The following is a 13,869-nucleotide window of genomic DNA, read 5'->3' as shown; positions in this document are numbered from 1 at the left end:
CCTGGGTAACAAGAGCGAAACTCCGTCTCAAAAACAAACAAACAAACAAATAAAAAAAGGGATACATGAGATTAGAGCTGTGACAGTATTCCTTCATTTCTGTTTCCAACCGTTTCATGATTTTTTAAAGTCTGCAATTTGTTAAAAATAAAAGGCGTCAACAAATATGAAGATTCAAGGAAAAGAGGACAACAGGGGGTTCAAGATATCCAAGCTGCAGATCGAAAGTGGTTGTAAAGTGAATAGAACTGTTACAAAGCCTTAAAAGATACTATAATCCAAGATTATTAAATAACACCGGTGCTATTTCAATGATCATTTAGCAAGTGTTGGAAATAGATGTTGGAAATAGCTACTCAGTGCTGCAAAGAAAAATTAGCACTGAGATAAAGGATCTTTCAGCAACGCAATTTTTTCTTCCTAGACTGCAAGAAAGGTACATTAGCTAGCCATTGTGCTTTGACAGTACAATGAGCAAAGGAAAACACACAAATTTATCCCTTACACATTTGGGGTCTTCCTTACTTCTGTGTCTGATCTCTATTGGCTGGAGCCAAACCTCACAATCTAAACTAAAACTCTATTGGCTAATAACTTAAAACTTTTCTAAATAGGTAAAAGTAGTGGAGAGCTGGGACATGCCTGTGAGCGCGTCCAGCACAGATACCTTGGTCAGAGTACAAGGACAAAGAATGTACTACTGACTATAAACATGGCATGTCTAACAGCTGCATAAGATAGGGCTTAGCAAAGTTATTAGCACACTTATTCTTTAAAAAGAAAGGAAACTTTAAAAAGGAACTTTTCTACTATCCACACCAAGCTTGCTCTCCTTGTCATTGGATTAAAAATTATACCTGGATTTTCAAGTGTATTCTATTTGTGACAATATGCATTTATAATTTCTCTCTTCACACTGCTTCACTCTCACCTCAGTCCTCAGATTAGCTCCTGGAACTTGAGATATTTTTGCCGCTAGAGATTGCTTTCTTAACGATAGGTTTTCCTTACAATTCCGTATATAGTCAAGTATTCCATCCACGGTAGTTAATTGTTTGCTTAATTTGGCAACTGGGATATTAGATTTGTGTATTATCTAGGCAGTGATATTTTTGTAAGGTTGTTTGCTGCATAGATCCTATTTCATTTATATTTAGTCTTGGGAAAAACTTCATTTTTTCCAGAGCCCAGCTGTGACTGACACATATTCGAATGAATGAAGCAGATAGATGTCCATATTCATTTATGTAATGATCAGTTAAGGAGAAAAGTACTTCCCAGCATAAAGATTTCTGGCAACCCTTTGCTTATTTGACTTTTCCCTTCGGGCAAGTTCACTGCTTGTGAAATTCCTAGAAAGGCAAGGAAGAGAACGCGTGACATAAAAGGGGCCGGAGTTCCGGACCCTGTGCAGTTTTGGGACGTTACGGACCTGCAGGGAAATGTTTGCTTTGGAGGCTCTGGGCAAGCTAGAGATCCGAAAAGCCCCGGGCACAGGGAGGAGCTCTGCCCTCCGGCCTCCAGCCGAGCTCCTCGGAGCCCAGCGCCGGCGTCGCACAACCTGCCGCAGGGGCGGCTCCCGGCCCGGCAGCCAGGCGCGCCCTCGCCCCACCCGGGAACGCCGGGCCCGCGCTGGCAGGGGCGGGGCTCCACGGTGGCCCCGCCCCCGCCCCGCCCCCGCCGCCCGGCGGGTCACAATGTAGGGTTAGGGCGGCCGGCGGGCGGGGCTCTGCGGGGGAGGAGCCGGCGGGCGGGGGAGGGGGCGGGGGCGGGGGCGGGGACGGCGCGTGGGGGAGGGGAAGGGAGGGAGGAGGACTAGCGGAGGGAGGAGGACAGCGCCATTCCGGGCGGCCGCTCCCTCCGGCCCGTCTCTCCCTTCCCTGCAGCGGCCCGTGAGCCGCCGGCCGAGGAGCGCGCGAACGCGTGACACTGCCCGGCTGGCTCGCGCCCTCCCGCGCCCCGGCGTCCGCCGCCCGCTCATGGCCCCGGCCGCCGCGGACGAGCAGCGCTGAGGCGGGCCGCGTGGAGACGTGGGGCGGCCGCCGTGGCCCTCGCAGTCGGCGCTTCGCCGCCTGCCCGCGCCGCCCGCGCACCCGGGCCGCCGTCGGCTTCGCGCTTGGCTGGCGGGGGCGCTGTCCTCCCCGGCCGTCCGCGCCGCTCCCTGGAGCTCGGCGGAGCGCGGCAGCCAGGGCGGGCGGAGGCGCGAGGAGCCGGGCGCCGCCGCGGGGGCCATGACCGTGGAGCAGAACGTGCTGCAGCAGAGCGCGGCGCAGAAGGTGAGGCGAGCCCGCTGGCCGGCGGGCCCCACTCCTCCCTCCGACGGGCTGTCCGCTCCCGCCGCGGCCGGGCGCCCGGGCCTCGCCGCCGCCGCCGTCCCCGGCCTCCTCCCCGTCACCACGGGCCCCTGCCGGTCGCCTCGGGGGCGTCGCGCCCGGTGCCCGGCCGCGCGTGGGAGGCAGAGTGTAGTTTGCGGGCTTGAGTCCGCTTCCTTCTGCCGATCGTTTTCCCGTAGCACACGGTGCCAGGTATTGAAAGCGACCCTCACATTCCTACAGTGCTCTTTGTGGCTTCTTAATGAAACTTTATGCTGTCCGTTAAATAAAGAAGAATAGCCGGTTGTCATCCGTTTCGAACCCATTTTGTCTTTCTAAGGTGGTGGTGGTCCAGGCCTGCTGTTTAGCAAAAACGGTCTTCACCAAAATCGAATCACCTGCCTTGCGGGGCAGGCGTGTCGACCAGGTGAACTCTGTTTAGAAGTAGGTGGTTTGCTTGGTTTCTTTTCCTTTTAAGGTTTCCTTTTCTTCCTCCTCTTCTTTTTATTTTTATTTTTTCAATGTAGAAACTGTCCCTAAGAGAGGAAACCTTTCTGGCTACGTTGTTCCAGGAATCTTTTGTCCCCTAACTTTGACCTTGCTCCTTCCTTCACCCTTTTCTCTTGCATCAGTCACACATTTAAATGGTCACTCACTTAAGAAAACAATAAAAATTGTGAAGCTTTGTCTCTTTAAAGTGAATCGTGAGAGATCATTCTACTGTTTTAGATTTTGCTTTCAGAATCTTAAGTGCATTATCATGGCTTGCCCCATATTCTGAAGAGTAGTTGGCCATGACTTAATTTCTTTTTTTAATGTTTTATTTGCGTGAAAAGCATTTTGGGCAAAAGGGCAAGCCTTGCCTTAGTCGTTGGAATTACAGGGATAATTAGGGTTTACTGTGATCAACCACCTGAGTTGTGTTTGGTTTATCTGGGTGAGTAATGAATGCCCCACCCTGTTGGAGTTTTGGTGTGGTAATATCCTACCTGTGCTTGACTTGAGAATAAGACTTACTGTTCTAACATGGGCTGTCTACATACAGCCTGCTACATTTTTGCTTTGAGATTATTTTTAGAATTGTATGATACGGCTTTAAAGTAATTGAAGATACTCAAGAAGTTTGGAAAGCAAGGATAGTGCATTGTTATTTTAGGCAGGTTGGGAAAGTTGTTTTTGAGACTTGCATGTTAGTTGATATTACTTGTAAAGTTAGACGGATATTGCACACTGCACTTTATTTACAGCGAAATAATTCAAGACTTAATACTGAGAGTTTAAAAGAGTTTACTTCCTAATCTTCCCTATTCTATTTTGAATACCTTCAAGTTTAGTTTTTAAAGACTTAAGGCTTAGGAAAGATTACATGGTCATATGAATACTAAGCAATATTTAATGTGTTTGGTACCATTTGTTTACAATTGTCTTCAATGTTGGATATTAAAGTCTGTTTAAAAGTGAGAAATGTAAATTTTTTACATCTAAGTTTGAACAGGGAAGAACTTTGTAAGTTTGTGATTTTTTTTTTTTCCAATTGATTTTGTCTAAACTGCATTGAATGACTATGCAGACTCTGGCATGGTTCAGAGGTTATGCATAAAATTGTAGAATCAAGAATCAAGTTAACGAAAGAGTGATCTTGCCTGTCAAGTCCAACTTCCTAGTTTAATGAATCCCCTCCCTACACAAAGGGAGTAGTAGTTAATTCAAAATATCATCATTTAGTACGGGTGTGTGTTAGATCATTTATTTCACTGATATTGGGGAATTCTTTTAGCTAAACTTTTAATGATATTTAGATTGTTTTACAAAAGAAACAAATGTGTTTGCTTTCCATATGAATACACAATTACTTTGTTGCTCATATTAGAACTATTTAAAAATATTTACATGGATATAAATAAGCCATATACCTCAATAAGATTTAAATCCATCAAGCTAGTAACCAGGAAGTGAACTTAAAGCTGTTAACTAGGAAGTAAACCTTACACTTAGAAGAAACAAAAGTGAAACTGTTTTTACTTAGACACTTTATTGGTTATCTGTAAAAGGAGAGGTGTGTAGTGTGTATTGCAGAGCGTACATTTTAGCCAGTTTTTTTTTCTCAAAATGTGTGTTTTTAAATTTTAAGTAAATGGCTGTATTTTGGTACTCTGAATGGTTTCCTATATTTTCAAGATTTTTTAAAACTATTATTTTGCAGGTGGATGTAGATTTTTTGTTGTTGTTTGCAGCACTCACTGCACAGAACTTTCATGGGTTTTTTGTTCACCTACAGAATTCATCGGTCATTGTCACAATGTAGTTTGATGAGGCAAGGGGCCACCTTTTCCTTTTGATGTGTTCTTTGCTTGATTGCTGGAGTTTGGCCAACCCAGGGACTTACGAGATGTAGTAAAACTGCAGAAAGCTGCTTTTCTGAGGTTTAGATGTTTCAGGTGAGGTGCAGTTGGCAGCAGATTAGCTAAAATCCTGTAATAATTTTGGTCTTGGACATGTGTCTTCAGTCTTTGTGCTTCATATTTACCTACGTGTAGGAGCCTTAGATCTAAGAAATTTGATACATAGATTCAACTTCCAAATGAGGATCCTCCCCTCCCCCTCCCATCTATCTAACCAGATGAAAGAAGTGAGGATTCTTTAGGGTAGTGTTAGTAGGAGGTTTGCTCCCAGGGATCAAATTAATTTACAGAGTTAAATGAACAGGATACTATTGACAGTAAATGCATCCTTCTGAGTTGAATACAATATATTATTTCACTCTAGGGCTTAGAACAGTTCTTTACACATAGTAGGACTCAGCAAATACTCGATGAATTAAGTGAATGGTTTCCAGAAGGAATGTAGGTACAGTACTTAGTTTCCTAACTGAATCTTGAAATTTAAAAATTAAGAAATGATGAGGCTGGGTGGGTGGGGTGGCTCATGCTTGTAATCCCAGCACCTTGGAAGGCTGAGGTGGGAGGATCCCTTGAAGCCAGGAGTTCAAAACCAGCCTAGGCAACAAAATGACAACCTTTCTGTTAAAAAAAACATTCTCATGCTAGGAGAATAGGCAGTGTAGTGAAAAGACAGGATGTGGGATAGATCTCAACCACCTTTTTGTGACCTTGGGCAAGTCATTAAGTACCCCTGAAGGTTCTTTTAATGCCTTAACGTTAGTATGATGAGATATGAGCAACTTCTTTAGATTGTTTAATGGCCCTAAGCAAGTGTTCTGTATAGGGAGCATAAAAGAGAAAGTATAGGATGGAGGCAGAGCAGTCTCACAGATCTACAGTCCACTTTCACTTAATTCCTGGAAAGATGAGGGTCAGGTGGGAAGGTTGTCACAGATTAACGAACTTCACAGTTAAAACATGAAAAACAATACAGACTGGATTCAGGGTAAATTTCCTAGTTAAAATAACATGTATTTTCCAATTTAGGATCATCTAGGTTTATAAAACAATACCATACAGCATTTGGTAGTTAACAGTACTTAAGTCACTTTAAATGTTACATAAAGGGGATATTCTTTATTAGGAATCAGTTTATCTTATTATTAGTCTAAGTCAGGCGTCCCCAAACTTTTTGCACAGGGGGCCAGTTCAGCGGCCCTCAGACCGTTGGAGGGCTGCCACATACTGTGCTCCTCTCACTAACCACCAATGAAAGAGGTGCCCTTCCTGAAGTGCGGCGGGGCCCGGAAAAATGACCTCAGGGGGCTGCAGTTTGGGGACACCTGGTCTAAGTCTTGATTTGGGCACAGAAATAGGGTTCCAGCTGCTTATTCCTTTTCTTATTCTTTCCCATTTGCACCTAATTTTGACTTGTATACTCACATTGTATCCAGCCTTTTAAATGAATTCACATTATTTCTAATATTCTTTTGATTTTCTTCAACTTTATATATACAGTCCATATGCTTTACAAATGCCTAATATTCTTGTTTCTTGTCATTATTTATATGACTTATTACTTTAAGATTACAGAATTACAGAATGCTACTACAATTTGTTTCTGTTATATATTGTTTCCTTATGATATGAAAATTTTCTTATATTCCTAAGTTTTATAAATCTTTCAAAACTAGATTTAAGTGTTAACTATCATGTCTTTTTTGCAATGAATGATGTGATATTTTATATGTCATAATACAAGAACCATTTGCATGTAAGATATATGAATATTTACTATATAATCTGTGTAAGGCATTGTGCTAAGTCTTCTTACAAACTTTTTTCATTTAATCCTCCCAACCACCTTATGAAGTGAGTACGATTTTTTTCCTTCTTATTGAAGCTGAGGAAACAGTATTGGAGAACTAAAGCAATATTTCATCTCTGGCGTGTATTAAGGGTCGGATTTAAACTCAAAAGTCATATGATGGACAAGTCCCTGCTCTTAACTGCAATGCCATATTGGTTTGGCTGTCCTTGAATTTCTGATAAAACCTCATTTGGTAATGTTGCTGTACTATTTTAATATATTTCTATATTTAATATAATAAGTTTAAACCTAGAATTTGGTATACAATTGGCCTTCTGTATCCTTAGGTTCTGAATCCATAAATTCAACCAATTGTAGATTGAAAATATTCTGGAAAAAAATAAAGCATTGTTGCATCTGTACTGAACATGTACAGTCTTATTTTGGCCATTATTCCCTAAACAATACAGTATAACAACTATTTATATAGCATTTACACTGTGTTAGGTATTATAAGTAATCCAGAAATGATTTAAAGTATACTGGAGGATGTGTGGATGTGTAAGTTACATGGAAATGCTACATCATTCTATATAAGGGACTTGAACACTCAAAGATTTTGGCATCTTTGGGGGGTCCTGGAACCAGTCTTCCTTGGATTCTTTAATGAGATTAGTTATAAGGTTTGCTGTGTCTATGAGGGCAAGTATTAATATAAGGTTAGCTCATAAAATGATTAGGAGGCTTTCTGTGTTTTCCTGTGCTTTTGGAATTGTTTAGGGTTAGGTAGAGTCATTCAAAATTGATGGCCAATAGTCCTTTTTGATTTGAAAAATTAGATATTGTTCAAGTGAAGTACATGTTACTTTGAAGATTTGGTGAATGTGATTATATCAGGGCTGAGCTGCTCATTTACAGCAAATTTTAGGCAAAGTTTCCAAATTTTGCTCATTGTCTTTTACATTTTCTGTGTTTTTTAGGGTCAAATTTTAAATGTTTTATAGTTCTAGAAAATTTTAAAATTCATTGAGGTTTCTGTATTTATTGGTCTAAATTTTTCTCATAAATCTGTGCATGTGTGTGTAGACATGCCAATTTTTTAAATCCCTGTTTGTTTTGTTTTCAGTAGTGTTTGCCGGATGCTGATCTTATTTCTTTGGTCTTTCCAAAATTTAGTCCTTTATTTTTTTCCAATTTATTAATTTTTACTTTTCATCTTTAATTTGAGATTTCTACTCTTTCTGGTGTTTATTGTTCTTTTTATAGCCTGAATTCAACATTTACATGAATTTATCATATTTAATAATAAACATTTTGAGCTGCGAATTTTCATCTATTTTCTTTTGGATTTAACTTCCTTTTTCTTTCATTATTTAAAAGTTTTTTTAAAAGTCTGCTTTCAAAGATGATATTTTTGAAGTATTCTTTTAATTGTTGATATTTAGTTTCATTGCACTGCGTTCGAAGACTGTGCAACAACAACCTATATATGATTTATAAAATTCGTTAACCTTGCTTTATTGAAAAATTAATGCTGTCTCCTACTGAATTGATATACCATCTTTGTCATATACAAAAGTTTAATGCAAAATATTTTTTTCCCATTTCCTTAACTCATTCTTTTTTATCAATTTGTGAATATCATCCTATCTTTATAGTTGTTGCTTTAGAATAATCTCTCATACTGGAAAAGACAGTTCTTTGCTTTTGTTCCTTTTTTCCAGAGGTGACAGTTTTCCTTAGAAATTTTGGAATAATCATACCAAGTTTTTTTCAAATCATCTGGCTTTTTGATTAATTTTATTGAATCTGTGGATCAATTTGGGATTATTAACATCTTTATGATACAGGATGAGCAAGATATACTTCTGTTTTTATTAGGTCATGTTTAATAATTCTTTCATGGTTTATAATTTAACATGAAATTCTTATACATCTTTTGTTTTAGATAGTTGGTAATTTCTGCTAACTGTCATATGGTGGTGCTTTTAAAAATTTGTTACTAGTGTATTCAAATGCAGTGGTCTTTTATATATTAATTTTGTATCTAGCCACCTTGCTAAATGTTTCTTATACCTTTTCCAGAGACAGTTTTGCACTTTCTGTGTAAAAGAGCATGTCATGACCATGTGTTCTCATTGTTCAACACCCGCCTATGAGTGAGAACATGCGGTGTTTGATTTTCTGTTCTTGTGTTAGTTTGCTGAGAATGATGGTTTCCAGGTTCATCCATGTCCCTACAAAGGACAGGAACTCATCGTTTTTGATGGCTGCATAATATTCCATGGTGTATATGTACCACATTTTCCCTGTCCAGTCTATCATTGATGGGCATTTGGGTTGGTTCCAGGTCTTTGCTATTGTAAACAGTGCTGCTGTGAACGGAGCACTACACACTGGGGTCCGTTGGGGGGAAACGGGTGAGGGACAGGGGTCTGGGGAAGTGGGGAGAGAGATAGCATGGAGAGAAATGACAGATATAGCTGAGGGGAAGGCAGGGAGCAAATCACACTGCCATGTGTGTACCTATGCACCAATCTTGCATGTTCTTCACATGTACCCCAAAACCTAAAATGCAATTAAAAAAAAGATCATATCATGATTAAACAATACATTTTACTTATGTATAATATTTTCAATTTTTGTGCTGTACTTCCATTTTCTGTACTATCAAATACTTCCAATAGATACTGATTAGAAGTGATAATGAGTATTTTTATTGTTGTTGATTTAAAAAGGCAGTCACCACTTTTGTACCTCATGCATTTCTGAAATGTTTACAGGTATTAGTTGTGCAGACTTAGAAAATAGGTTCTGTTTACAAGATATTGTAGTATTTTCCATTGTGATGCTTGCATGTACTTTTTCTTTGGGTCCTGGTGACCTTTGTTTAAGCTTTCACTCTTAAGTATCCTGGCTGTGGTGGGGGAAGGGTGCTGGTAGTTTGTCAGTCTCTTCTCTATCATCCTAGGTTCTGTGAAGTCAGGTAAGGGATTTTTTTTTTTTTAAGTTAATTTGTGGCCCTCATTTTCTTCTTCAGGGGCCACTCCACAATCACTGATTCCTGCCCTGATGTGCTTAGAGTAACAGTGGTTACAGGGTCTTTCTTCCCCTGACAGTGAGCATAATTTTACTCTCTAATGTCATTCAATTACTTTAAGCACTGACCTGCAGCAGTGACCTGCCATTTTCCTATAAATGTAATGATTGATTTTTATTATGTATGAAGGACCAGATTTGCCTTGTGAAATTGAGTTTAGGAATGGCACTATGTAATGTGGGCAAGCAGATGATGTGAAAGTTGAGTTTATAAAAGGATGATACCTTGCATTTATTTTGACAGACTTTAATTTCCAAGAACATCATTCTTTTCATGACATCTTGTTTTATGTATGTGATAAGTAATTTTTCAGTTTTCTCTTTTTTGCCTCTTGATTAACTCTGCTTCAGTACAGACCATCTGCTTTATTTTTAGTTTTTGGTTCTCTGAACTGCTAGATATTTTAAATGTCCGGCAATGTTTTCCTTGTTTCCTTAGTCTTGTTACTATAGGTTTAGATCAGAGTTTTTTACAGTATAGTTTTTGTGGACTGTCTTAATTATCTGTAGTGCTTGCTAAAAGTACAGATTTTTTTGCCTCTCCCTAGACTATTGTTTCAAGACACTGAGGGTTGGGCTAAAGCATGCTTTCTAAGAAGCTCAGATTGTTATTCTGCACTTAATGTTTGAGGATCACTGGTCGAAGTTAATTAGTATTCTTAAGGATAAAAGTGTCTTTAGCACTGTGTAAATTGACTGCAGGGGTCCTTTAGGAATTGAATTATCACAATACACCAAATTTAATACGGAAGCAAGAGTCTTTTAACGCACATTGATTCTTTTGTTTCAGGTGTTTCTCTATTAGTGCAGCAACATGTTTCATTATAGAGGAGCTGTCTCCTCCCACAGACTTTTCTGGTCAACATGTCTATGGAAACCCAAAGCTTCAGGTGGCTAGGTGGGAACTTGCCCCTCTTACTTGTCGGGGGCAAATAAGTTGTTGAATTGATGCATTAGGAGTTGGAAAATGATTGTATGTGCTAAAGTTGTAATCTTCCTATCTCTTTCTGGCTGTTTTTGTTTTCTTTTTGTGTGTATTTACGTGTGAATAATTACTGAAGGATTTTTTTTGGAGGCTAATATAGCATGTGAAAACTTATGTACAAGTTAAATAAATATATTAATATTATTATACTTTGTACCATTCCAGACATGATAAAGAATATCTTATTGTCCTGGAAGTTTTTTTTGTTCCTCATTCATACTGTCCCTCTTTTCTACACAACCCCTACCCCCCTACCCCCCGCCCCAGCTGCCATATTGACTTTTTTCAAGTTAATGTTACTGTGGTATGATTTACACTGAAAGTGTATAATTTGATGAATTTGGCCATACGGAACATTTCTGTCACTCCAGAAGAGGAGGAGGAATTTGTCCTGTATCACCTTTCTCATTCATTGTCAACATCTTCATTATTGCAGGCAACTGTTGATCTGATTTTTATGACTATAGATTAGTTTTGGCTGTTCTGGGTCTTCACATAAATAGATGTGTTTATACAATTTTTTTTTTTTTTTGCCTCTGGGTGCTTTTCCTCAGTAAAATGTTTTTGAGATTCAGCCATGTTTTATTGCATGTATCAGTTTGTTTCTTTTTACTGCAAAGTAATGTTATATATTCTCACATCTGTGTATTCACATACTTTTTGATGTACTTTTTTATGTGTATATAATGTTATGTGTACATCTGTAAGCTGGTTTTGAGTAGACTTATTTCTGTTTCTCTTGGGCAAATGTATAGGTGTATAATTGTTATACTACTAAATTGTTATCGAAATCGATTGTACCATTGTACATTCCCATTAGCAACATAGGAGAATTTCAGGTTGTCTACATTTTTGTCAACACCAGGCATTGTTAATCTTTTATGTTTTAGCCGTTGATTGTTACCTCATTGTGGTAGTAATGTATACTTCCCTAATGACTAATGATTTTGGACATCTTTCATGTTCTTGTTGGCCAGTTTAGGATGATTTTTTAACATTGCTTCTTATACATTATCCAGTTTTAACACCCTTGTATATTACCAGTCGCGATAGCTACATTCTTCCAAGTCTTAAAATGATAAAAATGTCAGAGATGTGGTTAAAGGTAAAACACTGCAGTACCAAGTGCTAATACATTCACAGAACAAATTGAGATGCACAATTTTATGGTTTCTTTTTTTGTTAAACACCTGTTAAAAAGGTACATTGCTGAAAAATGGGAACTAATTTCCTCATCATACCTCAAAGTAAATATTAAATTTATCTCTTTAAAAATTACACACATACATGAGAAATCTTTATGATGCATATTTTGTTACACAGGGTACAAAAACAATTTCGCATATTAGTTGGTTTGGAAGTTTGAAAAGAACATGGAGGAGCAGTTGCGGGGTGGGATGAACTGTGGTGAGGTAAGTAAATTGGGCAGAAAGATACCATTAAGAAATTTTTTTTTTTTTTACAGTTTTTGGTCTAGCTGAAGACAGGGAAGAAGAGGAATCTGAATTGGAAAAAACCCACTGTATATGTTGGGTTTTTGTTGTTGCTGTTCAGTCTGGAAGTGGATGGTGTGTGGTGAGGGCATTAGGTCATCAGGGCAGAATTGGCTGCAGAGCTGAGAGCTACGTCCTCACTGAAGTGGGATAGATGTTTTGGGGAGGGGTGTGCAGAGAGGAGCCAGGAATGATGTACCATTAATGGCCAGGACCTGTTGCTATGGTAACACCAATGTGCAAACCAACTGTGCATTCACATATACAAAAGTTTTGTGTCTTAATTCATGCCAGAATACATGCATAATTAAGTGTCTCAGTTCCTTAAGGTGGAGCTACAGAAACATTGGCTTGAAGGTCTGGGGTTTTCTGTTTTCATGTGAGGCCTCTGGGCTGGTCTCTCATCAAGAAGGCCCTGAAGTTTTCCCATGGGGCTTTGGAGAAAGGCTTTGGAACAGGGCAGGGCTGAGGAAGAGGATGGAAAGAAAGGAAACAAGAAATGGTCCACTACCTCGGGTTTTAAAATCCTTAATTTTGGGAGGAAAGAAGTGACACAAGATTTTCTCGGTGCCACATTGCCAGCCGGAAACCTGAAAGGCCAGCAGGGCCTCTGGCCAGGTTTCGCTTGCACCCACTGGGCTCATTCTGCTTGCTTGGCCCAGCAGGCTGCTCTGGGCTGATCCCCAGCCCACATTCCGTGACCACTGCCACTCCCCACGTGGTCACTCCATGGAGGGACCAGGCTTACCACATGTGGCTTCCACAGCTAGGCTCCAGCATTCAGGCAAGGGGAATGCGATGGAACTAAAAAACTCAGAGACACCAGCAACCATGGAACTCCAAGGAGGTGTCATAGCTTCTGCCCAGGCAGTCCTGAGTTCCAAGCCACTAGGGAATGCCACAGCTGTCTCTCCTTCCTGCTGCTCACAGCTCAGTGAATGGGGATGTGTTAGAGCTTGTTTGTTCCCACTGCCTGTGGCTTGCTTGAATGGGTGTGTGTGTTACAACTCTAGCTTGGGAAGTTCTGAGGTCTGGGCGCCCAGTGGGTTCGCAGCTCCTCACTCCCATAGTCCAAGAAATGGAAGTGTGTCACAGCTCTTTTCACGCCCACTGGCCTCAGCTCCACAAGTTGGCCAGAAGCGCGTTATAGCTGTTTTTGTTTCCGCTGTTCAGGGAGTTCTGGATTCTTGTCTCACGACCAAGAACAGTGAGGTATGCAGACACCAGTGAGTGAGCAAGGCAGAGGAGAGTTTTATCAAGCAACAGACAGGCTCTTGACAGTGAGAGGGGACATGAAGTGGGTATCCCTCATTGTGAGAGGGGCCCCGAAAGCTGGTGCCATCTGTGTCACTGAGTCCAGGATTTTTACAGGTTTGGAATGAGATGTGGGCTGTAGGTAGCCTTGGAAAAGGCAACGTTCAATTGGTTTAAAAGCATTATTCAGAAAGAACCGATTGGGAAAGAGTAAGCAAAAAGAATAGAAGTTATCACTCTAGTCGTGGACTCTATCTGCGTCTAGAACCGGCAGCTCAGTTTTCAGGCTTTAAACTGTCTTTGGTTTGAAGGTTGGGTTTCACCAGGGACCTCCCTGCCTGCCTAGGAATTTGTCTTCTGCAGATATCAGAAGCAGCTCTGCACAGGCCTCTTGGGGTCAGTGGATACTCTTTTTGCCAGTTTTGGTAGTATCATGCAGATTAACAGAACTGGCTTCTGGGCTTCTTCCCAAGTGAGGCAGGAATTGAAGTCACATAAAACAGTGGAACTGATAGAACTGAAAGTATTTCCATTC

General features: G+C 40.4%; 1 protein-coding gene across 6 annotated transcripts in view; it reads left to right on the top strand.

The window, feature by feature from the left end:
• Window positions 1-1,818: 1,818 nt before the first annotated feature.
• The window catches only part of USP25 (ubiquitin specific peptidase 25), a 142,550-nt gene continuing 130,499 nt past the window's right edge, over window positions 1,819-13,869 (top strand). For 3 of the 6 annotated variants that reach the window (XM_039480513.2, XM_039480512.2, XM_074389476.1), the window contains exon 1: window positions 1,820-2,276. In XM_039480513.2, coding sequence (XP_039336447.1) covers window positions 2,232-2,276 — 45 coding nt within the window. In that variant the 5' untranslated portion in view covers window positions 1,820-2,231. Of the gene's footprint in view, window positions 2,277-13,869 lie in introns of all 6 variants that reach the window. The other 3 variants (XM_074389475.1, XM_074389474.1, XM_039480514.2) reach the window with 2 other exon arrangements.

The sequence above is a fragment of the Saimiri boliviensis genome, chromosome 18 (genome assembly GCF_048565385.1).
Source record: "Saimiri boliviensis isolate mSaiBol1 chromosome 18, mSaiBol1.pri, whole genome shotgun sequence".
NCBI classification, from domain to species: Eukaryota; Metazoa; Chordata; class Mammalia; order Primates; family Cebidae; genus Saimiri; species Saimiri boliviensis.
The sequence above is the reverse complement of the archived record's forward strand: the minus strand, read 5'-3'. Positions and strand labels throughout refer to the sequence as shown.